The sequence below is a fragment of the Oncorhynchus gorbuscha genome, linkage group LG09 (genome assembly GCF_021184085.1).
Source record: "Oncorhynchus gorbuscha isolate QuinsamMale2020 ecotype Even-year linkage group LG09, OgorEven_v1.0, whole genome shotgun sequence".
Lineage (NCBI taxonomy): Eukaryota > Metazoa > Chordata > Actinopteri > Salmoniformes > Salmonidae > Oncorhynchus > Oncorhynchus gorbuscha.
In genome coordinates, this window is record NC_060181.1 from 97,863,933 (window position 1) to 97,889,456 (window position 25,524).

The 25,524-nt window shown below is 45.5% G+C and overlaps 1 protein-coding gene across 3 annotated transcripts in view; it reads left to right on the forward strand.

The window, feature by feature from the left end:
* Window positions 1-25,524, forward strand: part of LOC124044301 (neuropilin-2-like) — a 352,904-nt gene that overhangs the window by 206,794 nt on the left and 120,586 nt on the right. For all 3 annotated transcript variants that reach the window (XM_046363952.1, XM_046363953.1, XM_046363951.1), the window contains exon 8: window positions 17,627-17,771. In XM_046363952.1, the coding sequence (XP_046219908.1) occupies window positions 17,627-17,771 (145 nt within the window). The remainder of the gene's footprint in view (window positions 1-17,626; window positions 17,772-25,524) is intronic.

Genomic DNA, 25,524 nt, shown 5'->3' on the forward strand with positions numbered 1-25,524 from the left:
GCCTTCTCTGTCCTCTCTGGTAACCCAGGACAGGGACAACATGGCTGGGGCCTTCCCTGTCCTCTCTGGTAACCCAGGACAGGGACAACATGGCTGGGGCCTTCTTTAACCTAGCACAGGGTCATCTCTGCCAGTAACAGCAGTATGGCTGGGCCTCACTAGACTGTGTGGCTGGCTGGCTGGCTGGCTGGCTGGCTGGCTGGTTGGCTGGGTTTCACTAGGCTGTGTGACTGGCTGGCTGGCTGGCTTGGCTGGTTGGCTGGGCCTCACTAGGCTGTGTGACTGGCTGGCTGGCTGGGGGGCTGGCTGGTTGGCTGGGTCTCACTAGGCTGTGTGACTGGCTGGCTGGCTGGTTGGCTGGCTGGTTGGCTGGGCCTCACTAGGCTGTGTGACTGGCTGGCTGGCTGGCTGGTTGGCTGGTTGGCTGGGCCTCACTAGGCTGTATGACTGGCTGGCTGGCTGGTTGGCTGGCTGGTTGGCTGGGTTTCACTAGGCTGTGTGACTGGCTGGCTGGCTGGCTGGTTGGCTGGTTGGCTGGGCCTCACTAGGCTGTGTGACTGGCTGGCTGGCTGGTTGGCTGGTTGGCTGGGCCTCACTAGGCTGTGTGACTGGCTAGCTGGCTGGCTGGTTGGCTGGTTGGCTGGGCCTCACTACACTGTGTGACTGGCTGGCTGAATGGTTGGCTGGCTGGTTGGCTGGGCCTTACTAGGCTGTGTGACTGGCTGGCTGGCTGGCTGGTTGGCTGGGCCTCACTAGGCTGTGTGACTGGCTGGCTGGCTGGTTGGCTGGCTGGCTGGTTGGCTGGGTCTCACTAGGCTGTGTGACTGGCTGGTTGGCTGGCTGGTTGGCTGGGCCTCACTAGGCTGTGTGACTGGCTGGCTGGCTGGCTGGCTGGTTGGCTGGTTGGCTGGGCCTCACTAGGCTGTGTGATTGGCTGGCTGGCTGGCTGGTTGGCTGGTTGGCTGGGGCTCACTACACTGTGTGACTGGCTGGCTGGCTGGTTGGCTGGGCCTCACTAGGCTGTGTGACTGGCTGGCTGGCTGGTTGGCTGGGCCTCACTAGGGTGTGTGACTGGCTGGCTGGCTGGCTGGCTGGCTGGCTGGTTGGCTGGTTGGCTGGGTCTCACTAGGCTGTGTGACTGGCTGGCTGGCTGGATGGCTGGTTGACTGTGTGACTGGCTGGCTGGCTGGATGACTGTGTGACTGGCTGGCTGGCTGGCTGGCTGGCTAGTTTGCTGGGCCTCATTAGACTGTGTGAATGGCTGGCTGGTTGGCTGGCTGGTTGGCTGGGCCTCACTAGGCTGTGTGACTGGCTGGCTGGCTGGTTGGCTGGTTGGTTGGCTGGGCCTCACTAGGCTGTGTGACTGGCTGGCTGGCTGGCTGGCTGGTTGGCTGGCTGGTTGGCTGGGCCTCACTAGGCTGTGTGACTGACTGGCTGGCTGGCTGGCTGGTCATCCACTGGTCTCTCCAATAACCTAGGAGAGGTCACAGGTTCACACAGACCAGACAGGGTGCTGCTGGATTAGAGACAGGCTTCAGTTCAGCTACATCATCAGATTTCCCCCCAGCAGGGCAAACCCAAGGGAACAGCCTCTTACAGGCTGGCCGGCTGAATGTTCTCTGGCTCTATGCAGGATCTTAACAGGCTGTGTCAGAGCTGTTCCCCCCAGTCTCCCCTCCTGTCCCCCAGCCCGGCACCTTGGAGACAGCCAGCTGGAACCAGCTCCTACTGTTAACATCTTAATCTGGAGACAGAGAAAGAGAGAGGGGTGAAGCAAGAGGGAGGAGAGGGGTAGGCGCCGGCCATGCCGAGAGAGAGAGACAAGAGGGAGTAGAGGGGAAGGAGCCGGCCATGCCGAGAGAGAGAGACAAGAGGAAGAAGAGGGGAAGGCGCCGGCCATGCCGAGAGAGAGAGACAAGAGAGAGGAGAGGAGAAGGAGCCGGCCATGCCGAGAGAGAGAGACAAGAGAGAGGGGAGGGGAAGGAGCAAGCCATGCCGAGAGAGAGAGACAAGAGGAGAAAGACAAGAGAGAGGACAAGAGGAGAAGGGGAGGCGCCGGCCATGCCGAGAGAAAGACAAGAGAGAGGGAGAGGGGAAGGCGCCGGCCATGCCGAGAGAGAGAGACAAGAGAGAGGAGAGGGGAAGGAGCCGACCATGCCGACAGAGAGAGGAGAGGGGAAGGAGCCGGCCATGCCGAGCGAGAGAGAGAGAGACATGCCGAGAGAGAGACAAGAGAGGAGGGGAAGGCGCCGGCCATGCCGAGAGAGAAAGACAAGAGAGAGGAGAGGGGAAGGCGCCGGCCATGCCGAGAGAGAGAGACAAGAGAGAGGAGAGGGGAAGGAGCCGACCATGCCGACAGAGAGAGGAGAGGGGAAGGAGCCGGCCATGCCGAGCGAGAGAGGAGATGGGAAGGAACCGGCCATGCCGAGAGAGAGAGACAAGAGAGAGGAGAGGGGAAGGAGCCGACCATGCCGACAGAGAGAGGAGAGGGGAAGGAGCCGGCCATGCCGAGCGAGAGAGGAGATGGGAAGGAACCGGCCATGCCGAGCGAGAGAGACAAGAGAGAGGAGAGGGGAACGAGCCGGCCATGCCGAGAGAGAGAGACAAGAGAGAGGAGAGGGGAAGGAGCCGGCCATGCCGAGAGAGACAAGAGAGAGGAGAGGGGAAGGAGCCGGCCATGCCGAGAGAGAGAGACAAGAGAGAGGAGAGGGGAAGGCGCCGGCCATGCCGAGAGAGAAAGACAAGAGAGAGGAGAGGGGAAGGCGCCGGCCATGCCGAGAGAGAGAGACAAGAGAGAGGAGAGGGGAAGGAGCCGACCATGCCGACAGAGAGAGAGAGGATAAGAGCCGGAGAGGAGAGAGGAGATGGGAAGGAACCGGCCATGCCGAGAGAGAGAGACAAGAGAGAGGAGAGGGGAAGGAGCCGGCCATGCCGAGAGAGAAAGACAAGAGAGAGGAGAGGGGAAGGAGCCGGCCATGCCGAGCGAGAGAGACAAGAGAGAGGAGAGGGGAAGGAGCCGGCCATGCCGAGAGAGACAAGAGAGAGGAGATGGAAAGGAACCGGCCATGCCGAGAGAGAGAGACAAGAGAGAGGAGAGGGGAAGGAGCCGACCATGCCGACAGAGAGAGGAGAGGGGAAGGAGCCGGCCATGCCGAGCGAGAGAGGAGATGGGAAGGAACCGGCCATGCTGAGCGAGAGAGACAAGAGAGAGGAGAGGGGAAGGCGCCGGCCATGCCGAGAGAGAGAGACAAGAGAGAGGAGAGGGGAAGGAGCCGGCCATGCCGAGAGAGAGAGATAAGAGAGAGGAGAGGGGAAGGAGCCGGCCATGCCGAGAGAGACAAGAGAGAGGAGAGGGGAAGGAGCCGGCCATGCCGAGTGAGAGAGGAGATGGGAAGGAACCGGCCATGCCGAGAGAGACAAGAGAGAGGAGAGGGGAAGGAGCAAGCCATGCCGAGAGAGAGAGAGACAAGAGGAAGAAGAGGGGAAGGCGCCGGCCATGTCGAGAGAGAGAGACAAGAGAGAGGAGAGGGGAAGGCGCCGGCCATGCCGAGAGAGAGAGACAAGAGAGAGGAGAGGGGAAGGAGCCGGCCATGCCGAGAGAGAGAGACAAGAGAGAGGAGAGGGGAAGGAGCCGGCCATGCCGAGAGAGACAAGAGAGAGGAGAGGGGAAGGAGCCGGCCATGCCGAGCGAGAGAGACAAGAGAGAGGAGAGGGGAAGGAGCCGGCCATGCCGAGAGAGAGACAAGAGAGAGGAGAGGGGAAGGAGCCAGCCATGCCAAGAGAGAGAGACAAGAGAGAGGAGAAAGGGAGGAAAGGAGGTGGGAGGGGAAAGAAGTGGAAGAATACTGACTTCTGCAAAGCAGTGAACCATATCTCCTCTGGTGGAATAAGCATCAACAGAAACCCGGCAGAACGAAGGCAAGAGAAGAGAAGCAGTCAATGTGGAGACTATATACAGGGTGTACCGGTACAGAGTCAATGTGGAGAGCTATATACAGGGTGTACCGGTACAGAGTCAATGTGGAGGCTATATACAGGGGGTACCGGTACAGAGTCAATGTGGAGGCTATATACAGGGGGTTACGGTACAGAGTCAATGTGGAGAGTCAATATACAGGGTGTACCGGTACAGAGTCAATGTGGAGGCTATATACAGGGGGTACCGGTACAGAGTCAATGTGGAGGCTATATACAGGGGGTACCAGTACAGAGTCAATGTGGAGGCTATATACAGGGGGTACCAGTACAGAGTCAATGTGGAGGCTATATACAGGGTGTACCGGTACAGAGTCAATGTGGAGGCTATATACAGGGTGTACCGGTACAGAGTCAATGTGGAGGCTATATACAGGGTGTACCGGTACAGAGTCAATGTGGAGGCTATATACAGGGTGTACCGGTACAGAGTCAATGTGGAGAGCTATATACATACCGGTACAGAGTCAATGTGGAAGCTATATACAGGGTGTACCGGTACAGAGTCAATGTGGAGAGCTATATACAGGGTGTACCGGTACAGAGTCAATGTGGAGAGCTATATACAGGGTGTACCGGTACAGAGTCAATGTGGAGGCTATATACAGGGTGTACAGAGTCGGAGGCTATACAGAGTACAGTCAATGTGGAGTCAATATACAGGGTGTACCGGTACAGAGTCAATGTGGAGGCTATATACAGGGTGTACCGGTACAGAGTCAATGTGGAGAGTCTATATACAGGGTGTACCGGTACAGAGTCAATGTGGAGAGCTATATACAGGGTGTACCATGGTACAGACTACAGAGTCAATGTGGAGGCTATATACAGGGGTACCGGTACAGAGTCAATGTGGAGAGCTATATTCAGGGTGTACCGGTACAGAGTCAATGTGGAGGCTATATACAGGGTGTACCGGTACAGAGTCAATGTGGAGAGTCAATATACAGGGTGTACTGGTACAGAGTCAATGTGGAGGCTATATACAGGGTGTACCGGTACAGAGTCAATGTGGAGAGTCAATATACAGGGTGTACCGGTACAGAGTCAATGTGGAGAGTCAATATACAGGGTGTACCGGTACAGAGTCAATGTGGAGGCTATATACAGGGTATTACGGTACAGAGTCAATGTGGAGGCTATATACAGGGTGTACCGGTACAGAGTCAATGTGGAGAGTCAATATACAGGGTGTACCGGTACAGAGTCAATGTGGAGGCTATATACAGGGTGTACCGGTACAGAGTCAATGTGGAGAGTCAATATACAGGGTGTACCGGTACAGAGTCAATGTGGAGAGTCAATATACAGGGTGTACCGGTACAGAGTCAATGTGGAGGCTATATACAGGGTATTACGGTACAGAGTCAATGTGGATGCTATATACAGGGTATTACGGTACAGAGTCAATGTACAGGTTAGTAATAGGGGTAAAGTGTACATGTAGTTAGGGGTAATGTGTACATGTCGGTAGGGGTAATGTGGACATGTAGGTAGGGGCAATGTGGACATGTAGGTAGGGGTAATGTGGACATGTAGGTAGGGGTAATGTGTACATGTAGGTAGGGGTAATGTGGACATGTAGGTAGGGTTAATGTGGACATGTAGGTAGGGGTAATGTGGACATGTAGGTAGGGTTAATGTGGACATGTAGGTAGGGGTAATGTGGACATGTAGGTAGGGGTAATGTGGACATGTAGGTAGGGGTAATGTGGACATGTAGGTAGGGGTAATGTGGACATGTAGGTAGGGGTAATGTGGACATGTAGGTAGGGGTAATGTGGACAGCGAGTAGCAGCAGTGTAATAAAGGGGGTCAATGTAAATAGTCTGGGGAGCCATTTGATTAGCTGTTCAGCAGTCTTATAGCTTGGAGGTAGAAGCTGTTAAGAAGCCTTTCGGACCTAGACTTGGCGCTCCGGTACTGGGCCTCACCAGGCTGTGTGACTGGCTGGCTGGCTGGCTGGCTGTGTGACTGGCTGGCTGGCTGTGTGACTGGCTGGCTGGCTGGCTGGCTGGCTGTGTGACTGGCTGGCTGGCTGGCTGGCTGGCTGGCTGGCTGGCTGGCTGGCTGGCTGGCTGTGTGACTGACTGGCTGGCTGGCTGGCTGGCTGTGTGACTGGCTGGCTGGCTGGCTGTGTGACTGGCTGGCTGGCTGGCTGGCTGTGTGACTCGCTGGCTGGCTGGCTGGCTGGCTGGCTGGCTGGCTGGCTGGCTGGCTGGCTGGCTGGCTGGCTGGCTGGCTGGCTGGCTGTGTGACTGGCTGGCTGGCTGGCTGGCGTGTGGTAGCAGAGAGAACCGTTTATGACTTGGGGTGACTGGAATCTTTGGGCCCTTCCTCATTGCAGGACTACCTGACATGATGGCTCCTTGCTGTCCCCAGTCCACCTGACTGTGCTGCTGCTCCAGTTTCAACTGTTCTGCCTTATTATTATTTGACCATGCTGGTCATTTATGAACATTTGAACATCTTGGTCATGTTCTGTTATAATCTCTACCTGGCACAGCCAGAAGAGGACTGGCCACCCCACATAGCCCGGTTCCTCTCTAGGTTTCTTCCTAGGTTTTGGCCTTTCTAGGGAGTTTTTCCTAGCCACCGTGCTTTTACACCTGCATTGTTTGCTGTTTGGGGTTTTAGGCTGGGTTTCTGTACAGCACTTTGAGATATCAGCTGATGTACGAAGGGCTATATAAATAAATTTGATTTGATTTGATTTTATTTGATTGCCTGGTATAGAAGTCCTGGATGACAGGACACAGAGCTATCCCAGACAACCCTGAGACTACCACACACAGAGCTATCCCAGACAACCCTGAGACTACCACACACAGAGCTATCCCAGACAACCCTGAGACTATCACACACAGAACTATCCCAGACAACCCTGAGACTACCACACACAGAGCTATCCCAGACAACCCTGAGACTACCACACACAGAGCTATCCCAGACAACCCTGAGACTACCACACACAGAGCTATCCCAGACATCCCTGAGACTACGGCCGAGAACAGGAACAAGTACCACAAGTCCTGCTACGACCTCCGCAGAGTCATCAAAACAAGCAAAAGGACAATATTGGAATAATGTGGAATCATATTACACAGGTTCTGACGATTATGGATTACAGAGGAAGACCCAATCTTGATCTGACCAATAATGACTGTCTACCAGACAAACTCAGTGCATTTTATGCTTTCACATCAACAACATCGTGCCGGGTGTGAGGGCCGTCACCGACCCAGAGGATTGGGGGAGATCTCGCTGTCTGAAGCCGACGTGAGTAAGGTCTTTAATGAGGTCAACACCCACAAGGCCGTGGAGCACCGACAGTATTTCAGGGCTCTTTCTCAGAGCATGTGCAGAAGAGCGGGACGACGTATTCACAGTAATTTTCACCCTCTCCTTGTCCCAGTCTGTAATCCCCATATGTTTTAAAATGACCAACATCATTCATGTCCCTTCATGCCACAGTGACAACCGCCCAATATGACTCACATCTGTAATCAGGAAGTGCTTTGAGAGGCTGGTTAGGGCTCACATCAACTTCAGCCAGACACCCTGGACGCAATCCGACCCACTCCGATTTGAACCCTGAACCCACTCCGACCCACTCCGATTTGAACCCTGAACCCACTCCGACCCACTCCGATTTGAACCCTGAACCCACTCCGACCCACTCCGATTTGAACCCTGAACCCACTCCGACCCACTCCGATTTGAACCCTGAACCCACTCCGATTTACCGAACCATTTTCCTTGTTCACCCATGACTGCGTGGCCACGCACACCTCCAACTCAATCATCAAGTGTGCTGACGGCACGACGGTGGTAGGCCTGATCACCGGTGATGATGAGACAATGACAGGGAAGAGGTCAGAGACAGTGTGGTGCCAGAACAACAACCTCGCCCTCAATGTCAGTAAGACAAAGGAGCTGATCGTTGACTCCAGAAAACGAGGACGTCCCCATCCTCATCGACGGGCAGGTCGGGAACTTCAAGTTCCTCGGTGTCCAAATCACTAAAGACATAAAATGGTCCAAACACACACGCACAGTCGTGAAGAAGGCGTAGCAGCGCCTCTTCCACCTCAGGAGGTTGAACAAATGTGGCATGTGCCCTCAAATCCTCAAAAAACTTCTACAGCTGAGAGCCTTTTGACTGGATGCATCACTGCCTGCTATGTGGTGGTATGGCACTAGCACCGCCCTGGATGCATCACTGCCTGCTATGTGGTGGTATGGCACGAGCACCGCCCTGGATCGCATGGCCCTACAGAAGGTGGTGCGGGGAGGAACATCACTGGGGCCGAGCTCTCTGCTAACCCAAAACATATCTACCTCCATCATTCCAGTATCCCTGTCTCATTGTAAAAATGGTGTATATAGTATAGTATTAACTGACCCTGTATATAGTATGGTATTAACTGACCCTGTATATAGTATTAACTGACCCTGTATATAGTATGGTACTAACTGACCCTGTGTATAGTATGGTATTAACTGACCCTGTATATAGTATGGTACTAACTGACCCTGTATATAGTATGGTATTAACTGACCCTGTATATAGTATTAACTGACCCTGTATATAGTATGGTATTAACTGACCCTGTATATAGTATGGTACTAACTGACCCTGTATATAGTATGGTACTAACTGACCCTGTATATAGTATTAACTGACCCTGTATATAGTATGGTACTAACTGACCCTGTGTATAGTATGGTATTAACTGACCCTGTATATAGTATGGTACTAACTGACCCTGTATATAGTATGGTATTAACTGACCCTGTATATAGTATGGTACTAAATGACCCTGTATATAGTATGGTACTAACTGACCCTGTACATAGTATGGTACTAACTGACCCTGTATATAGTATGGTACTAACTGACCCTGTATATAGTATGGTATTAACTGACCCTGTATATAGTATGGTACTGACTGACCCTGTATATAGTATGGTATTAACTGACCCTGTATATAGTATGGTATTAACTGACCCTGTATATAGTATTAACTGACCCTGTATATAGTATGGTATCAACTGACCCTGTATATAGTATGGTATTAACTGACCCTGTATATAGTATGGTACTAACTGACCCTGTATATAGTATTAACTGACCCTGTATATAGTATGGTATTAACTGACCCTGTATATAGTATGGTATTAACTGACCCTGTATATAGTATGGTACTAACTGACCCTGTATATAGTATGGTACTAACTGACCCTGTATATAGTATGGTACTAACTGACCCTGTATATAGTATGGTACTAACTGACCCTGTATATAGTATTAACTGACCCTGTATATAGTATGGTATTAACTGACCCTGTATATAGTATGGTATTAACTGACCCTGTATATAGTATGGTATTAACTGACCCTGTATATAGTATGGTACTAACTGACCCTGTATATAGTATGGTACTAACTGACCCTGTATATAGTATGGTACTAACTGACCCTGTATATAGCATGGTACTAACTGACCCTGTATATAGTATGGTATTAACTGACCCTGTATATAGTATTAACTGACCCTGTATATAGTATGGTACTAACTGACCCTGTATATAGTATGGTACTAACTGACCCTGTATATAGTATGGTACTAACTGACCCTGTATATAGTATGGTACTAACTGACCCTGTATATAGTATGGTACTAACTGACCCTGTATATAGTATGGTACTAACTGACCCTGTATATAGTATGGTACTAACTGACCCTGTGTATAGTATGGTATTAACTGACCCTGTATATAGTATGGTATTAACTGACCCTGTATATAGTATGGTACTAACTGACCCTGTATATAGTATGGTACTAACTGACCCTGTATATAGTATGGTACTAACTGACCCTGTATATAGTATGGTACTAACTGACCCTGTATATAGTATGGTACTAACTGACCCTGTATATAGTATGGTACTAACTGACCCTGTATATAGTATGGTATTAACTGACCCTGTATATAGTATGGTATTAACTGACCCTGTATATATTATGGTATTAACTGATCCTGTATATAGTACGGTATTAACTGACCCTGTATATGGTATGGTATTAACTGACCCTGTATATAGTATGGTATTAACTGACCCTGTATATAGTATGGTATTAACTAACCCTGTATATAGTATGGTATTAACTGACCCTGTATATAGTATGGTACTAACTGACCCTGTATATAGTATTAACTGACCCTGTATATAGTATGGTACTAACTGACCCTGTATATAGTATGGTACTAACTGACCCTGTATATAGTATGGTACTAACTGACCCTGTATATAGTATGGTATTAACTGACCCTGTATATAGTATGGTACTGACTGACCCTGTATATAGTATGGTATTAACTGACCCTGTATATAGTATTAACTGACCCTGTATATAGTATGGTATTAACTGACCCTGTATATAGTATGGTATTAACTGACCCTGTATATAGTATGGTACTAACTGACCCTGTATATAGTATTAACTGACCCTGTATATAGTATGGTATTAACTGACCCTGTATATAGTATGGTATTAACTGACCCTGTATATAGTATGGTACTAACTGACCCTGTATATAGTATGGTACTAACTGACCCTGTGTATAGTATGGTATTAACTGACCCTGTATATAGTATGGTATTAACTGACCCTGTATATAGTATGGTATTAACTGACCCTGTATATAGTATGGTACTAACTGACCCTGTATATAGTATTAACTGACCCTGTATATAGTATGGTATTAATTGACCCTGTATATAGTATGGTATTAACTAACCCTGTATATAGTATGGTACTAACTGACCCTGTATATAGTATGGTACTAACTGACCCTGTATATAGTATGGTACTAACTGACCCTGTATATAGTACTAACTGACCCTGTATATAGTATGGTACTAACTGACCCTGTATATAGTATGGTACTAACTGACCCTGTATATAGTATGGTACTAACTGACCCTGTATATAGTATGGTACTAACTGACCCTGTATATAGTATGGTACTAACTGACCCTGTATATAGTATGGTACTAACTGACCCTGTATATAGTATGGTATTAACTGACCCTGTATATAGTATTAACTGACCCTGTATATAGTATTGTAATAACTGACCCTGTATATAGTATGGTACTAACTGACCCTGTATATAGTATGGTACTAACTGACCCTGTATATAGTATGGTACTAACTGACCCTGTATATAGTATGGTACTAGCTGACCCTGTGTATAGTATGGTATTAACTGACCCTGTATATAGTATGGTATTAACTGACCCTGTATATAGTATGGTACTAACTGACCCTGTATATAGTATGGTACTAACTGACCCTGTATATAGTATGGTACTAACTGACCCTGTATATAGTATGGTACTAACTGACCCTGTATATAGTATGGTACTAACTGACCCTGTATATAGTATGGTACTAACTGACCCTGTATATAGTATGGTATTAACTGACCCTGTATATAGTATGGTATTAACTGACCCTGTATATAGTATGGTATTAACTGACCCTGTATATAGTATGGTATTAACTGACCCTGTATATGGTATGGTATTAACTGACCCTGTATATAGTATGGTACTAATAGTAGTATGGTACTAACTGACCCTGTATATAGTATGGTATTAACTGACCCTGTATATAGTATGGTATTAACTAACCCTGTATATAGTATGGTATTAACTGACCCTGTATATAGTATGGTACTAACTGACCCTGTATATAGTATGGTACTAACTGACCCTGTATATAGTATGGTACGACTGACCCTGTATATAGTATGGTATTAACTGACCCTGTATAGTAGTATTAACTGACCCTGTATATAGTATGGTATTAACTGACCCTGTATATAGTATGGTATTAACTGACCCTGTATATAGTATGGTACTAACTGACCCTGTATATAGTATGGTATTAACTGACCCTGTATATAGTATGGTATTAACTGACCCTGTATATAGTATGGTATTAACTGACCCTGTATATAGTATGGTACTAACTGACCCTGTATATAGTATGGTACTAACTGACCCTGTATATAGTATGGTACTAACTGACCCTGTATATAGTATGGTACTAACTGACCCTGTATATAGTATTAACTGACCCTGTATATAGTATGGTATTAACTGACCCTGTATATAGTGGTATGGTATTAACTGACCCTGTATATAGTATGGTACTAACTGACCCTGTATATAGTATGGTATTAACTGACCCTGTATATAGTATGGTACTAACTGACCCTGTATATAGTATGGTATTAACTGACCCTGTATATAGTATTAACTGACCCTGTATATAGTATGGTATTAACTGACCCTGTATATAGTATGGTATTAACTGACCCTGTATATAGTATGGTACTAACTGACCCTGTATATAGTATTAACTGACCCTGTATATAGTATGGTATTAACTGACCCTGTATATAGTATGGTATTAACTGACCCTGTATATAGTATGGTACTAACTGACCCTGTATATAGTATGGTACTAACAGACCCTGTATATAGTATGGTACTAACTGACCCTGTATATAGTATGGTACTAACTGACCCTGTATATAGTATTAACTGACCCTGTATATAGTATGGTATTAACTGACCCTGTATATAGTATGGTATTAACTGACCCTGTATATAGTATGGTACTAACTGACCCTGTATATAGTATGGTACTAACTGACCCTGTATATAGTATGGTATTAACTGACCCTGTATATAGTATGGTACTAACTGACCCCGTATATAGTATGGTATTAACTGACCCTGTATATAGTATTAACTGACCCTGTATATAGTATGGTACTAACTGACCCTGTATATAGTATGGTACTAACTGACCCTGTATATAGTATGGTACTAACTGACCCTGTATATAGTATGGTACTAACTGACCCTGTATATAGTATGGTACTAACTGACCCTGTATATAGTATGGTACTAACTGACCCTGTGTATAGTATGGTATTAACTGACCCTGTATATAGTATGGTATTAACTGACCCTGTATATAGTATGGTACTAACTGACCCTGTATATAGTATGGTACTAACTGACCCTGTATATAGTATGGTACTAACTGACCCTGTATATAGTATGGTACTAACTGACCCTGTATATAGTATGGTACTAACTGACCCTGTATATAGTATGGTACTAACTGACCCTGTATATAGTATGGTATTAACTGACCCTGTATATAGTATGGTATTAACTGACCCTGTATATAGTATGGTATTAACTGACCCTGTATATAGTACGGTATTAACTGACCCTGTATATGGTATGGTATTAACTGACCCTGTATATAGTATGGTACTAACTGACCCTGTATATAGTATGGTACTAACTGACCCTGTATATAGTATGGTATTAACTGACCCTGTATATAGTATGGTATTAACTAACCCTGTATATAGTATGGTATTAACTGACCCTGTATATAGTATGGTATTAACTGACCCTGTATATAGTATGGTACTAACTGACCCTAACTGACCCTGTATATAGTATGGTATTAACTGACCCTGTATATAGTATTAACTGACCCTGTATATAGTATGGTATTAACTGACCCTGTATATAGTATGGTACTAACTGACCCTGTATATAGTATGGTATTAACTGACCCTGTATATAGTATGGTATTAACTGACCCTGTATATAGTATGGTATTAACTGACCCTGTATATAGTATGGTATTAACTGACCCTGTATATAGTATGGTATTAACTGACCCTGTATATAGTATGGTACTAACTGACCCTGTATATAGTATTAACTGACCCTGTATATAGTATGGTATTAACTGACCCTGTATATAGTATGGTATTAACTGACCCTGTATATAGTATGGTACTAACTGACCCTGTATATAGTATGGTACTAACTGACCCTGTATATAGTATGGTACTAACTGACCCTGTATATAGTATGGTACTAACTGACCCTGTATATAGTATGGTATTAACTGACCCTGTATATAGTATGGTATTAACTGACCCTGTATATAGTATGGTATTAACTGACCCTGTATATAGTATGGTATTAACTGACCCTGTATATAGTATGGTACTAACTGACCCTGTATATAGTATGGTACTAACTGACCCTGTATATAGTATGGTACTAACTGACCCTGTATATAGTATGGTATTAACTGACCCTGTATATAGTATTAACTGACCCTGTATATAGTATGGTATTAACTGACCCTGTATATAGTATGGTATTAACTGACCCTGTATATAGTATGGTACTAACTGACCCTGTATATAGTATGGTACTAACTGACCCTGTATATAGTATGGTACTAACTGACCCTGTATATAGTATTAACTGACCCTGTATATAGTATGGTATTAACTGACCCTGTATATAGTATGGTATTAACTGACCCTGTATATAGTATGGTACTAACTGACCCTGTATATAGTATGGTACTAACTGACAACTGTATATAGTATGGTACTAACTGACCCTGTATATAGTATGGTACTAACTGACCCTGTATATAGTATGGTATTAACTGACCCTGTATATAGTATTAACTGACCCTGTATATAGTATGGTATTAACTGACCCTGTATATAGTATGGTATTAACTGACCCTGTATATAGTATGGTACTAACTGACCCTGTATATAGTATGGTACTAACTGACCCTGTATATAGTATGGTACTAACTGACCCTGTATATAGTATGGTACTAACTGACCCTGTATATAGTATGGTACTAACTGACCCTGTATATAGTATGGTACTAACTGACCCTGTATATAGTATGGTACTAACTGACCCTGTATATAGTATGGTACTAACTGACCCTGTATATAGTATGGTACTAACTGACCCTGTATATAGTATGGTACTAACTGACCCTGTATATAGTATGGTACTATCTGACCCTGTGTATAGTATGGTATTAACTGACCCTGTATATAGTATGGTATTAACTGACCCTGTATATAGTATGGTACTAACTGACCCTGTATATAGTATGGTACTAACTGACCCTGTATATAGTATTAACTGACCCTGTATATAGTATGGTATTAACTGACCCTGTATATAGTATGGTAACTGACCCTGTATATAGTATGGTACTAACTGACCCTGTATATAGTATGGTACTAACTGACCCTGTATATAGTATGGTACTAACTGACCCTGTATATAGTATGGTACTAACTGACCCTGTATATAGTATGGTATTAACTGACCCTGTATATAGTATGGTATTAACTGACCCTGTATATAGTATGGTATTAACTGACCCTGTATATAGTATGGTACTAACTGACCCTGTATATAGTATGGTACTAACTGACCCTGTATATAGTATGGTACTAACTGACCCTGTATATAGTATGGTACTAACTGACCCTGTATATAGTATTAACTGACCCTGTATATAGTATGGTATTAACTGACCCTGTATATAGTATAGTATTAACTGACCCTGTATATAGTATGGTATTAACTGACCCTGTATATAGTATGGTACTAACTGACCCTGTATATAGTATGGTACTAACTGACCCTGTATATAGTATGGTACTAACTGACCCTGTATATAGTATGGTATTAACTGACCCTGTATATAGTATTAACTGACCCTGTATATAGTATGGTATTAACTGACCCTGTATATAGTATGGTATTAACTGACCCTGTATATAGTATGGTACTAACTGACCCTGTATATAGTATGGTACTAACTGACCCTGTATATAGTATGGTACTAACTGACCCTGTATATAGTATGGTACTAACTGACCCTGTATATAGTATGGTACTAACTGACCCTGTATATAGTATGGTACTAACTGACCCTGTATATAGTATGGTACTAACTGACCCTGTATATAGTATGGTACTAACTGACCCTGTATATAGTATGGTACTAACTGACCCTGTATATAGTATGGTACTATCTGACCCTGTGTATAGTATGGTATTAACTGACCCTGTATATAGTATGGTATTAACTGACCCTGTATATAGTATGGTACTAACTGACCCTGTATATAGTATGGTACTAACTGACCCTGTATATAGTATGGTACTAACTGACCCTGTATATAGTATGGTACTAACTGACCCTGTATATAGTATGGTACTAACTGACCCTGTATATAGTATGGTGCTAACAGCATTCAGGCAGGCACACCTTTACTGTGGTTCAACCTCCAACCCTCTCATTTCCTTATCTGAGAGTTTTTGCCCCACCCTAACACCCGAACTAACTAACTAACACAAACACAGTGTGGCTGACATATTCTCTAGATCGGTTTTCACACACACACACACACACACACACACACACACACACACACACACACACACACACACACACACACACACACACACACACACACACACACACACACACACACACACACACACACACACACACACACACACACACACACACACACACACACACACACACACTAAGACACACACACACACACACAACTATGTCTCACTACATTTAAGAGGTCTTTTTGGGGACCAACAATTGATTCCCATTCAAAATCCTATTTCCCTCAACCTTAATCCTAACCTTAATCCAAACCTTAACCCTAACCTTAATCCTAACCTTAATCCAAACCTTAACCCTAACCTTAATCCTAACCTTAATCCTAACCTTAATCCAAACCTTAACCCTAACCTTAATCCTAACCTTAATCCTAACCTTAATCATAACCTTAATCCTAGCCTTAATCCTAGCCTTAACCCTAACCTTAACCCTAACGTTAACCCCTAACCCTAACACCTAACCCCTAACCCAAAAATGGCCTTTTTACAAGTGAGGGCCAGCAAAAAGTCCTCTCTGAATTATAGTATGTTTAATATTGTAGTAGGGTGGTAACATAGTAAAACACAGGCCACCACAGACTGCCAGCTGGCCCCGGTGTCATTGGATCCTAGTGAGGGTCATGTTGCTTTTGTCTGTGTTCAGTGGAGTAGGACATTCCTTCCTCTCCCGTTCCCCCGGCCTGAACCCCCGAGACAGAACTGACAAAGGCTCACGCGTCTAGTTCTGGGTGGAAGAGATGGACATATGGTACATGAGCTGTGATTTAAATGCATAGAAATAGAATCATTGATGGAGTCATGTTCTATTTCTTCTGTTTCTATGCATTTTAATCCGATACGATAAAAACCGGACCTCGCTCTGGTGTAGTACACTGGGGGTTCAGGGTGACTGCAACTCAATCAGCTCACACACACACACACACACACACACACACACACACACACACACACACACACACACACACACACACACACACACACACACACACACACACACACACACACACACACACACACACACACACACACACACACACACACACACTTTTCTAATTTAAAAGTGAAAAAAATGGGGACATCAGAATGAAAAAAACACATTTTTCCAGCGGGACCTGTCTCATTGACCCTGTCTCTCTCCTGTGCCCTGTCTCATTGACCCTGTCTCTCTCCTGTGCCCTGTCTCATTGACCCTGTCTCTCTCCTGTGCCCTGTCTCATTGACCCTGTCTCTCTCCTGTGCCCTGTCTCATTGACCCTGTCTCTCTCCTGTGCCCAGGTGTTCCATGCCAACACAGACTCGACCGAAGTGGTTCTGAACCGGATCCCCCTGCCTGTTCTGGCCCGCTTTGTACGCGTCAGACCCCAAACCTGGAAGACAGGCATCGCCCTGCGCTTGGAGCTCTACGGGTGTCAGATCACCGGTAAGAAACAGCCTGTTCTATTCTATCCAAGCTGTGAGACTGTATGGGAGGTCCCATCTAATACTGTATGGTAGGTCCCATCTAATACTGTATGGTAGGTCCCATCTAATACTGTATGGTAGGTCCCATCTAATACTGTATGGTAGGTCCCATCTAATACTGTATGGTAGGTCCCATCTAATACTGTATGGTAGGTCCCATCTAATACTGTATGGTAGGTCCCATCTAATACTGTATGGTAGGTCCCATCTAATACTATATGGTAGGTCCCATCTAATACTGTATGGGATGTCCCATCTAATACTGTATGGTAAGTCCCATCTAATACTGTATGGTAAGTCCCATCTAATACTGTATGGTAGGTCCCATCTAATACTGTATGGTAGGTCCCATCTAATACTGTATGGGAGGTCCCATCTAATACTGTATGGTAAGTCCCATCTAAGTGTATGGTAGGTCCCATCTAAGACTGTATGGTAAGTCCCATCTAAGACTGTATGGTAAGTCCCATCTAAGACTCTATTATATGGTAAGTCCCATCTAAGACTGTATGGTAGGTCCCATCTAATACTCTATTATATGGTAAGTCCCATCTAAGACTGTATGGTAGGTCCCATCTAAGACTCTATACTCTATAGATACTAGCCCGCGTAGAAGATATACCAGCCCGCGTAGAAGAGATACCAGCCCACGTAGAAGATATACCAGCCCGCGTAGAAGATATACCAGCCCGCGTAGAATAGATACCAGCCTGCGTAGAAGATATACCAGCCCGCGTAGAAGATATACCAGCCCGCGTAGAGATACCAGCCCGCGTAGAAGATATACCAGCCCGCGTAGAAGAAATACCAGCCCGCGTAGAAGAGATACCAGCCCGTGTAGAAGAGATACCAGCCCGCGTAGAAGAGATACCAGCCCGCGTAGAATAGATACCAGCCCGCGTAGAAGAGATACCAGCCCGCGTAGAAGAGATACCAGCCCGTGTAGAAGAGATACCAGCCCGCGTAGAAGAGATACCAGCCTGCGTAGAATAGATACCAGCCCGCGTAGAAGAGATACCAGCCCATGTAGAAGAGATACCAGCCCACGTAGAAGAGATACCAGCCCATGTAGAAGAGATACCAGTCCGCGTAGAAGAGATACCAGCCCCCGTAGAATAGATACCAGCCCGTGTAGAAGAAATACCAGCCCATGTAGAAGAGATACCAGCCCGCGTAGAAGAGATACCAGCCCGCGTAGAAGAGATACCAGCCCGCGTAGAAGAGATACCAGCCCGCGTAGAGATACCAGCCCGCGTAGAAGATATACCAGCCCACGTAGAAGAAATACCAGCCCGCGAAGAAGAGATACCAGCCCGCGTAGAATAGATACCAGCCCGTGTAGAAGAGATACCAGCCCGCGTAGAGATACCAGCCCACGTAGAAGATATACCAGCCCGCGTAGAATAGATACCAGCCCGCGTAGAAGATATACCTGCCTGCGTAGAATAGATACCAGCCCGCGTAGAATAGATACCAGCCCGTGTAGAAGAGATACCAGCCCGCGTAGAGATACCAGCCCACGTAGAAGATATACCAGCCCGCGTAGAATAGATACCAGCCCGCGTAGAAGATATACCTGCCTGCGTAGAATAGATACCAGCCCGCGTAGAATAGATACCAGCCGGCGTAGAAGATATTACCAGCCCGGGTAGAAGAAATACCAGCCCGCGTAGAAGATATACCAGCCCGCGTAGAAGAGATACCAGCCCGCGTAGAAGAGACACCAGCCCACGTAGAAGATACCAGCCCGCGTAGAAGAGATACCAGCCCGCGTAGAAGAGACACCAGCCCGCGTAGAAGATACCAGCCCGCGTAGAAGATATACCAGCCCGCGTAGAAGAGATACCAGCCCGCGTAGAAGAGACACCAGCCCGCGTAGAAGAGACACCAGCCCGCGTAGAAGAGACACCAGCCCGCGTAGAAGAGATACCAGCCCACGTAGAAGAGATACCAGCCCGCGTAGAAGAGACACCAGCCCGCGTAGAAGAGACACCAGCCCGCGTAGAAGAGATACCAGCCCGCGTAGAAGAGACACCAGCCCGCGTAGAAGAGACACCAGCCCGCGTAGAAGAGACACCAGCCCGCGACACCAGCCCGCCAGTAGAAGAGATACCAGCCCGCGTAGAAGAGACACCAGCCCGCGTAGAAGAGACACCAGCCCGCGTAGAAGAGACACCAGCCCGCGTAGAAGAGATACCAGCCCGCGTAGAAGAGACACCAGCCCGCGTAGAAGAGACACCAGCCCGCGTAGAAGAGACACCAGCCCGCGTAGAAGAGCCCAGCCCGCGTAGAAGAGATACCAGCCCACGTAGAAGAGACACCAGCCCGCGTAGAAGAGACCAGCCCGCGTAGAAGAGATACCAGCCCGCGTAGAAGAGACACCAGCCCGCGTAGAAGAGACCAGCCCGCGTAGAAGAGACACCAGCCCACGTAGAAGAGACACCAGCCCGCGTAGAAGAGACACCAGCCCGCGTAGAAGAGACACCAGCCCTCGTAGAAGAGACACCAGCCCTCTGCACTTATTCAACATTGTGTTACAGCCTGAATTCAACATGGATTAAATAAAACCATTTCTCACCCATTTACACACATACCCCATGTAACTCATTTACTTAAGTATTCACACTCCGGAGTCAATATTTTGTAGAATAACCTTTCACGGCCTCCAAGTTGACACCAATTGGCGAAACCGTCTAAGGCACTGATTCTCAGTGCTTGAAGCATCACTACAGATCCGGTTCGATCTCAGGCTGTGCCACAGCCGGTTGTGACCTGGTGTCCCATAGGGTGGTGCACAATTGGCCCAGCGTCATCCGGGTTAGGGGAGGGTTTGGCCGGGGGGAGGGGCTTTACTTGGCTCATCGTGCTCTAGTGACTGCTTGTGGTGGGCCGGGCACCAGCAGGCTGACTTCGGTCATCAATTGAATGGTGTTTCCTCTGACACACTGGTGTGGCTGGCTTCCGGGTCAAGTGGATATCACGAAGTCTCTAAGACCTTTCCAAACCTGGATGGTGCAACATTTGCCCATTATTATTTTCAAAATTCTTCAACCTCTGTCAAATTGTTTGTTGACCATTGCTAGACAACAATTTTCAGGTCTTGCTATATATTTCCAAGTAGATTTAAGTCAAAACTGTAGCTCTGCCACTCAGGAACATTCACTGTCTTCTTGGTTAGAAACCCCAGTGTAGATCAGGAACATTCACTGTCTTCTTGGTTAGAAACCCCAGTGTAGATTTGACCTTTTGTTTTAGGGTATTGTCCTGCTGAAAGGTCGTAACAACCCCCCCCTTAACCAGGCAGGCCAGTTGAGAACAAGTTCTCATTTACAACTGCAACCCAGCCAAGATAAAGCAGAGCAGTGTGATAAAAACAAGAGTTACAAGTGGGATAAGCAAATGTACAGTCAATAACACAATAGAAAAGTCTACATACAGTGTGTGCAAATGTAGTAATCTCCCTGATCTTTGTGGTAGAATCTGTGCTTGAAAATTGTATGTGTGTTTATTATGTATCTCCGTTAGTTCCTGCCAAGGCAGCAGCTAGTCTTCCTGGGGTTTATTATGGGGTTTATTATGGATCCCCATTAGTTCCTGTCAAGGCATCAGCTAGTCTTCCTGGGGGTTATTATGGATCCACATTAGTTTCTGTCAAGGCAGCAGCTACTCTTCCTGGGGTTTATTATGGATCCCCATTAGTTCCTGTCAAGGCAGCAGCTACTCTTCCTGGGGTTTATTATGGATCCCCATTAGTTCCTGTCAAGGCAGCAGCTACTCTTCCTGGGGTTTATTATGGATCCCCATTAGTTCCTGTCAAGGCAGCAGCTACTCTTCCTGGGGTTTATTATGGATCCCCATTAGTTCCTTCCAAGGCAGCAGCTACTCTTCCTGGGGTTTATTATGGATCCCCAGGCAGCAGCTACTCTTCCTGGGGTTTATTATGGATCCCCATTAGTTCCTGTCAAGGCATCAGCTACTCTTCTTTCCCCAAGGCAGCAGCTACTCTTCCTGGGGTTTATTATGGATCCCCATTAGTTCCTGTCAAGGCATCAGCTACTCTTCCTGGGGTTTATTATGGATCCCCATTAGTTCCTGCCAAGGCAGCAGCTACTCTTCCTGGGGTTTATTAAGGATCCCCATTAGTTCCTTCCAAGGCAGCAGCTACTCTTCCGTGGTTCCGTCAGAATTAAGGCACTTATACAAATTCACTACACACCTGAGGGACCGTACAGATAATTGTATGTGTGAGGTACAGAGATGAGGTAGTTATTCAAAAATCATGTTAAATAATGTTGTTGAACTCGGAATGAGTCCATGCAACTTATTATACGATTTGATTGGGCACATTTAATACTCCTGAACTTATTATACGATTTGATTGGGCACATTTAATACTCCTGAACTTATTATACGATTTGATTGGGCACATTTAATACTCCTCCTGAACTTATTATACGATTTGATTGGGCACATTTAATACTCCTGAACTTATTTAGGTCTAATTATTTAAAATAAATTCCATTTGACATTGTGGGGTATTGTGTGTGTAATTGAATACATTTTTAGTTCAGGCTGTGTCACGTTTGTTTGTGTAGACGGACCAAGATACAGCGTATTTCGAGTTCCACATAATATTTCATAGTGAAACTTCAGCAAAACAAACAGTAAACAAACAAACAAAAATATACTTATTTTCCACCATAGTTTGCAAATAAATTCATTAAAAATCCTACAATGTGATTTTCTGGATTTTTTTCTCTCCATTTTGTCTGTCATGGTTGAAGTGTACCTATGATGAAAATTACAGGCCTCTCTCATATTTTTAAGTGGGAGAACTTGCACAATTGGTGGATGACTAAATACTTTTTTGCCCCACTGTATGTTTCCTATACACTAACTCAACACAATATCCCTACAGTGTGGTAGTCCCTACAGTGTGATCAAATAGCCACAGTAGCCTACTTGACCACTGTTAAAACTGTAACGTAAAGCAGGTAGAGCCTCAGTGTTCACAGTAAATCTGTAACTTAAAGTAGGTAGAGCCTCAGTGTTCACAGTAAATCTGTAACTTAAAGTGGGTAGAGCCTCAGTGTTCACAGTAAAACTGTAACTTAAAGCAGCTACAGCCTCAGTGTTCACAGTAAATCTGTAACTTACAGTAGGTACAGCCTCAGTGTTCACAGTAAAACTGTAACTTAAAGCAGCTACAGCCTGTGTTCACAGTAAAACAGTAACTTAAAGCAGGTACAGCCTGTGTTCACAGTAAAACTGTAACTTAAAGTAGGTAGAGCCTCAGTGTTCACAGTAAAACTGTAACGTAAAGCAGGTAGAGCCTCAGTGTTCTAAGTAAATCTGTAACTTACAGTAGGTACAGCCTCAGTGTTCACAGTAAAACTGTAACGTAAAGTGGGTAGAGCCTCAGTGTTCACAGTAAAACTGTAACTTAAAGTGGGTAGAGCCTCAGTGTTCACAGTAAAACTGTAACTTACAGTAGGTACAGCCTCAGTGTTCACAGTAAAACTGTAACGTAAAGTGGGTAGAGCCTCAGTGTTCACAGTAAAACTGTAACTTAAAGTGGGTAGAGCCTCAGTGTTCACAGTAAAACTGTAACGTAAAGTGGGTAGAGCCTCAGTGTTCACAGTAAAACTGTAACTTAAAGTGGGTAGAGCCTCAGTGTTCACAGTAAATCTGTAACTTACAGTAGGTACAGCCTCAGTGTTCACAGTAAATCTGTAACTTACAGTAGGTACAGCCTCAGTGTTCACAGTAAATCTGTAACTTACAGTAGGTACAGCCTCAGTGTTCACAGTAAAACTGTAACTTAAAGCAGGTACAGCCTCAGTGTTCACAGTAAAACTGTAACTTAAAGCAGGTACAGCCTGTGTTCACAGTAAATCTGTAACTTAAAGCAGGTACAGCCTCAGTGTTCACAGTAAAACTGTAACTTAAAGCAGGTACAGCCTGTGTTCACAGTAAATCTGTAACTTACAGTAGGTACAGCCTCAGTGTTCACAGTAAAACTGTAACTTAAAGCAGGTACAGCCTGTGTTCACAGTAAAACTGTAACTTAAAGCAGCTACAGCCTCAGTGTTCACAGTAAAACTGTAACTTAAAGTAGGTAGAGCCTCAGTGTTCACAGTAAAACTGTAACTTAAAGTGGGTAGAGCCTCAGTGTTCACAGTAAATCTGTAACTTACAGTAGGTACAGCCTCAGTGTTCACAGTAAAACTGTAACTTAAAGCAGGTACAGCCTGTGTTCACAGTAAATCTGTAACTTACAGTAGGTACAGCCTCAGTGTTCACAGTAAAACTGTAACTTAAAGCAGGTACAGCCTGTGTTCACAGTAAAACTGTAACTTAAAGCAGGTAGAGCCTCAGTGTTCACAGTAAAACTGTAACTTAAAGTGGGTAGAGCCTCAGTGTTCACAGTAAAACTGTAACTTAAAGTGGGTAGAGCCTCAGTGTTCACAGTAAAACTGTAACTTAAAGTGGGTAGAGCCTCAGTGTTCACAGTAAAACTGTAACTTAAAGTGGGTAGAGCCTCAGTGTTCACAGTAAAACTGTAACTTAAAGTGGGTAGAGCCTCAGTGTTCACAGTAAAACTGTAACTTAAAGTGGGTACAGCCTCAGTGTTCACAGTAAAACTGTAACTTAAAGTGGGTACAGCCTCAGTGTTCACAGTAAAACTGTAACTTAAAGTGGGTAGAGCCTCAGTGTTCACAGTAAAACTGTAACTTAAAGTGGGTACAGCCTCAGTGTTCACAGTAAAACTGTAACGTAAAGTGGGTAGAGCCTCAGTGTTCACAGTAAAACTGTAACTTAAAGTGGGTAGAGCCTCAGTGTTCACAGTAAAACTGTAACTTAAAGTGGGTAGAGCCTCAGTGTTCACAGTAAAACTGTAACTTAAAGTGGGTAGAGCCTCAGTGTTCACAGTAAAACTGTAACTTAAAGTGGGTAGAGCCTCAGTGTTCACAGTAAAACTGTAACTTAAAGTGGGTAGAGCCTCAGTGTTCACAGTAAAACTGTAACTTAAAGTGGGTAGAGCCTCAGTGTTCACAGTAAAACTGTAACTTAAAGTGGGTAGAGCCTCAGTGTTCACAGTAAAACTGTAACTTAAAGTGGGTAGAGCCTCAGTGTTCACAGTAAAACTGTAACTTAAAGTGGGTAGAGCCTCAGTGTTCACAGTAAAACTGTAACTTAAAGTGGGTAGAGCCTCAGTGTTCACAGTAAAACTGTAACTTAAAGTGGGTAGAGCCTCAGTGTTCACAGTAAAACTGTAACTTAAAGTGGGTACAGCCTCAGTGTTCACAGTAAAACTGTAACTTAAAGTGGGTACAGCCTCAGTGTTCACAGTAAAACTGTAACATAAAGTGGGTAGAGCCTCAGTGTTCACAGTAAAACTGTAACTTAAAGTGGGTAGAACCTCAGTGTTCACAGTAAAACTGTAACTTAAAGTGGGTAGAGCCTCAGTGTTCACAGTAAAACTGTAACTTAAAGTGGGTAGAGCCTCAGTGTTCACAGTAAAACTGTAACTTAAAGTGGGTAGAGCCTCAGTGTTCACAGTAAAACTGTAACTTAAAGTGGGTAGAGCCTCAGTGTTCACAGTAAAACTGTAACTTAAAGTGGGTTGAGCCTCAGTGTTCACAGTAAAACTGTAACTTAAAGTGGGTTGAGCCTCAGTGTTCACAGTAAAACTGTAACTTAAAGTGGGT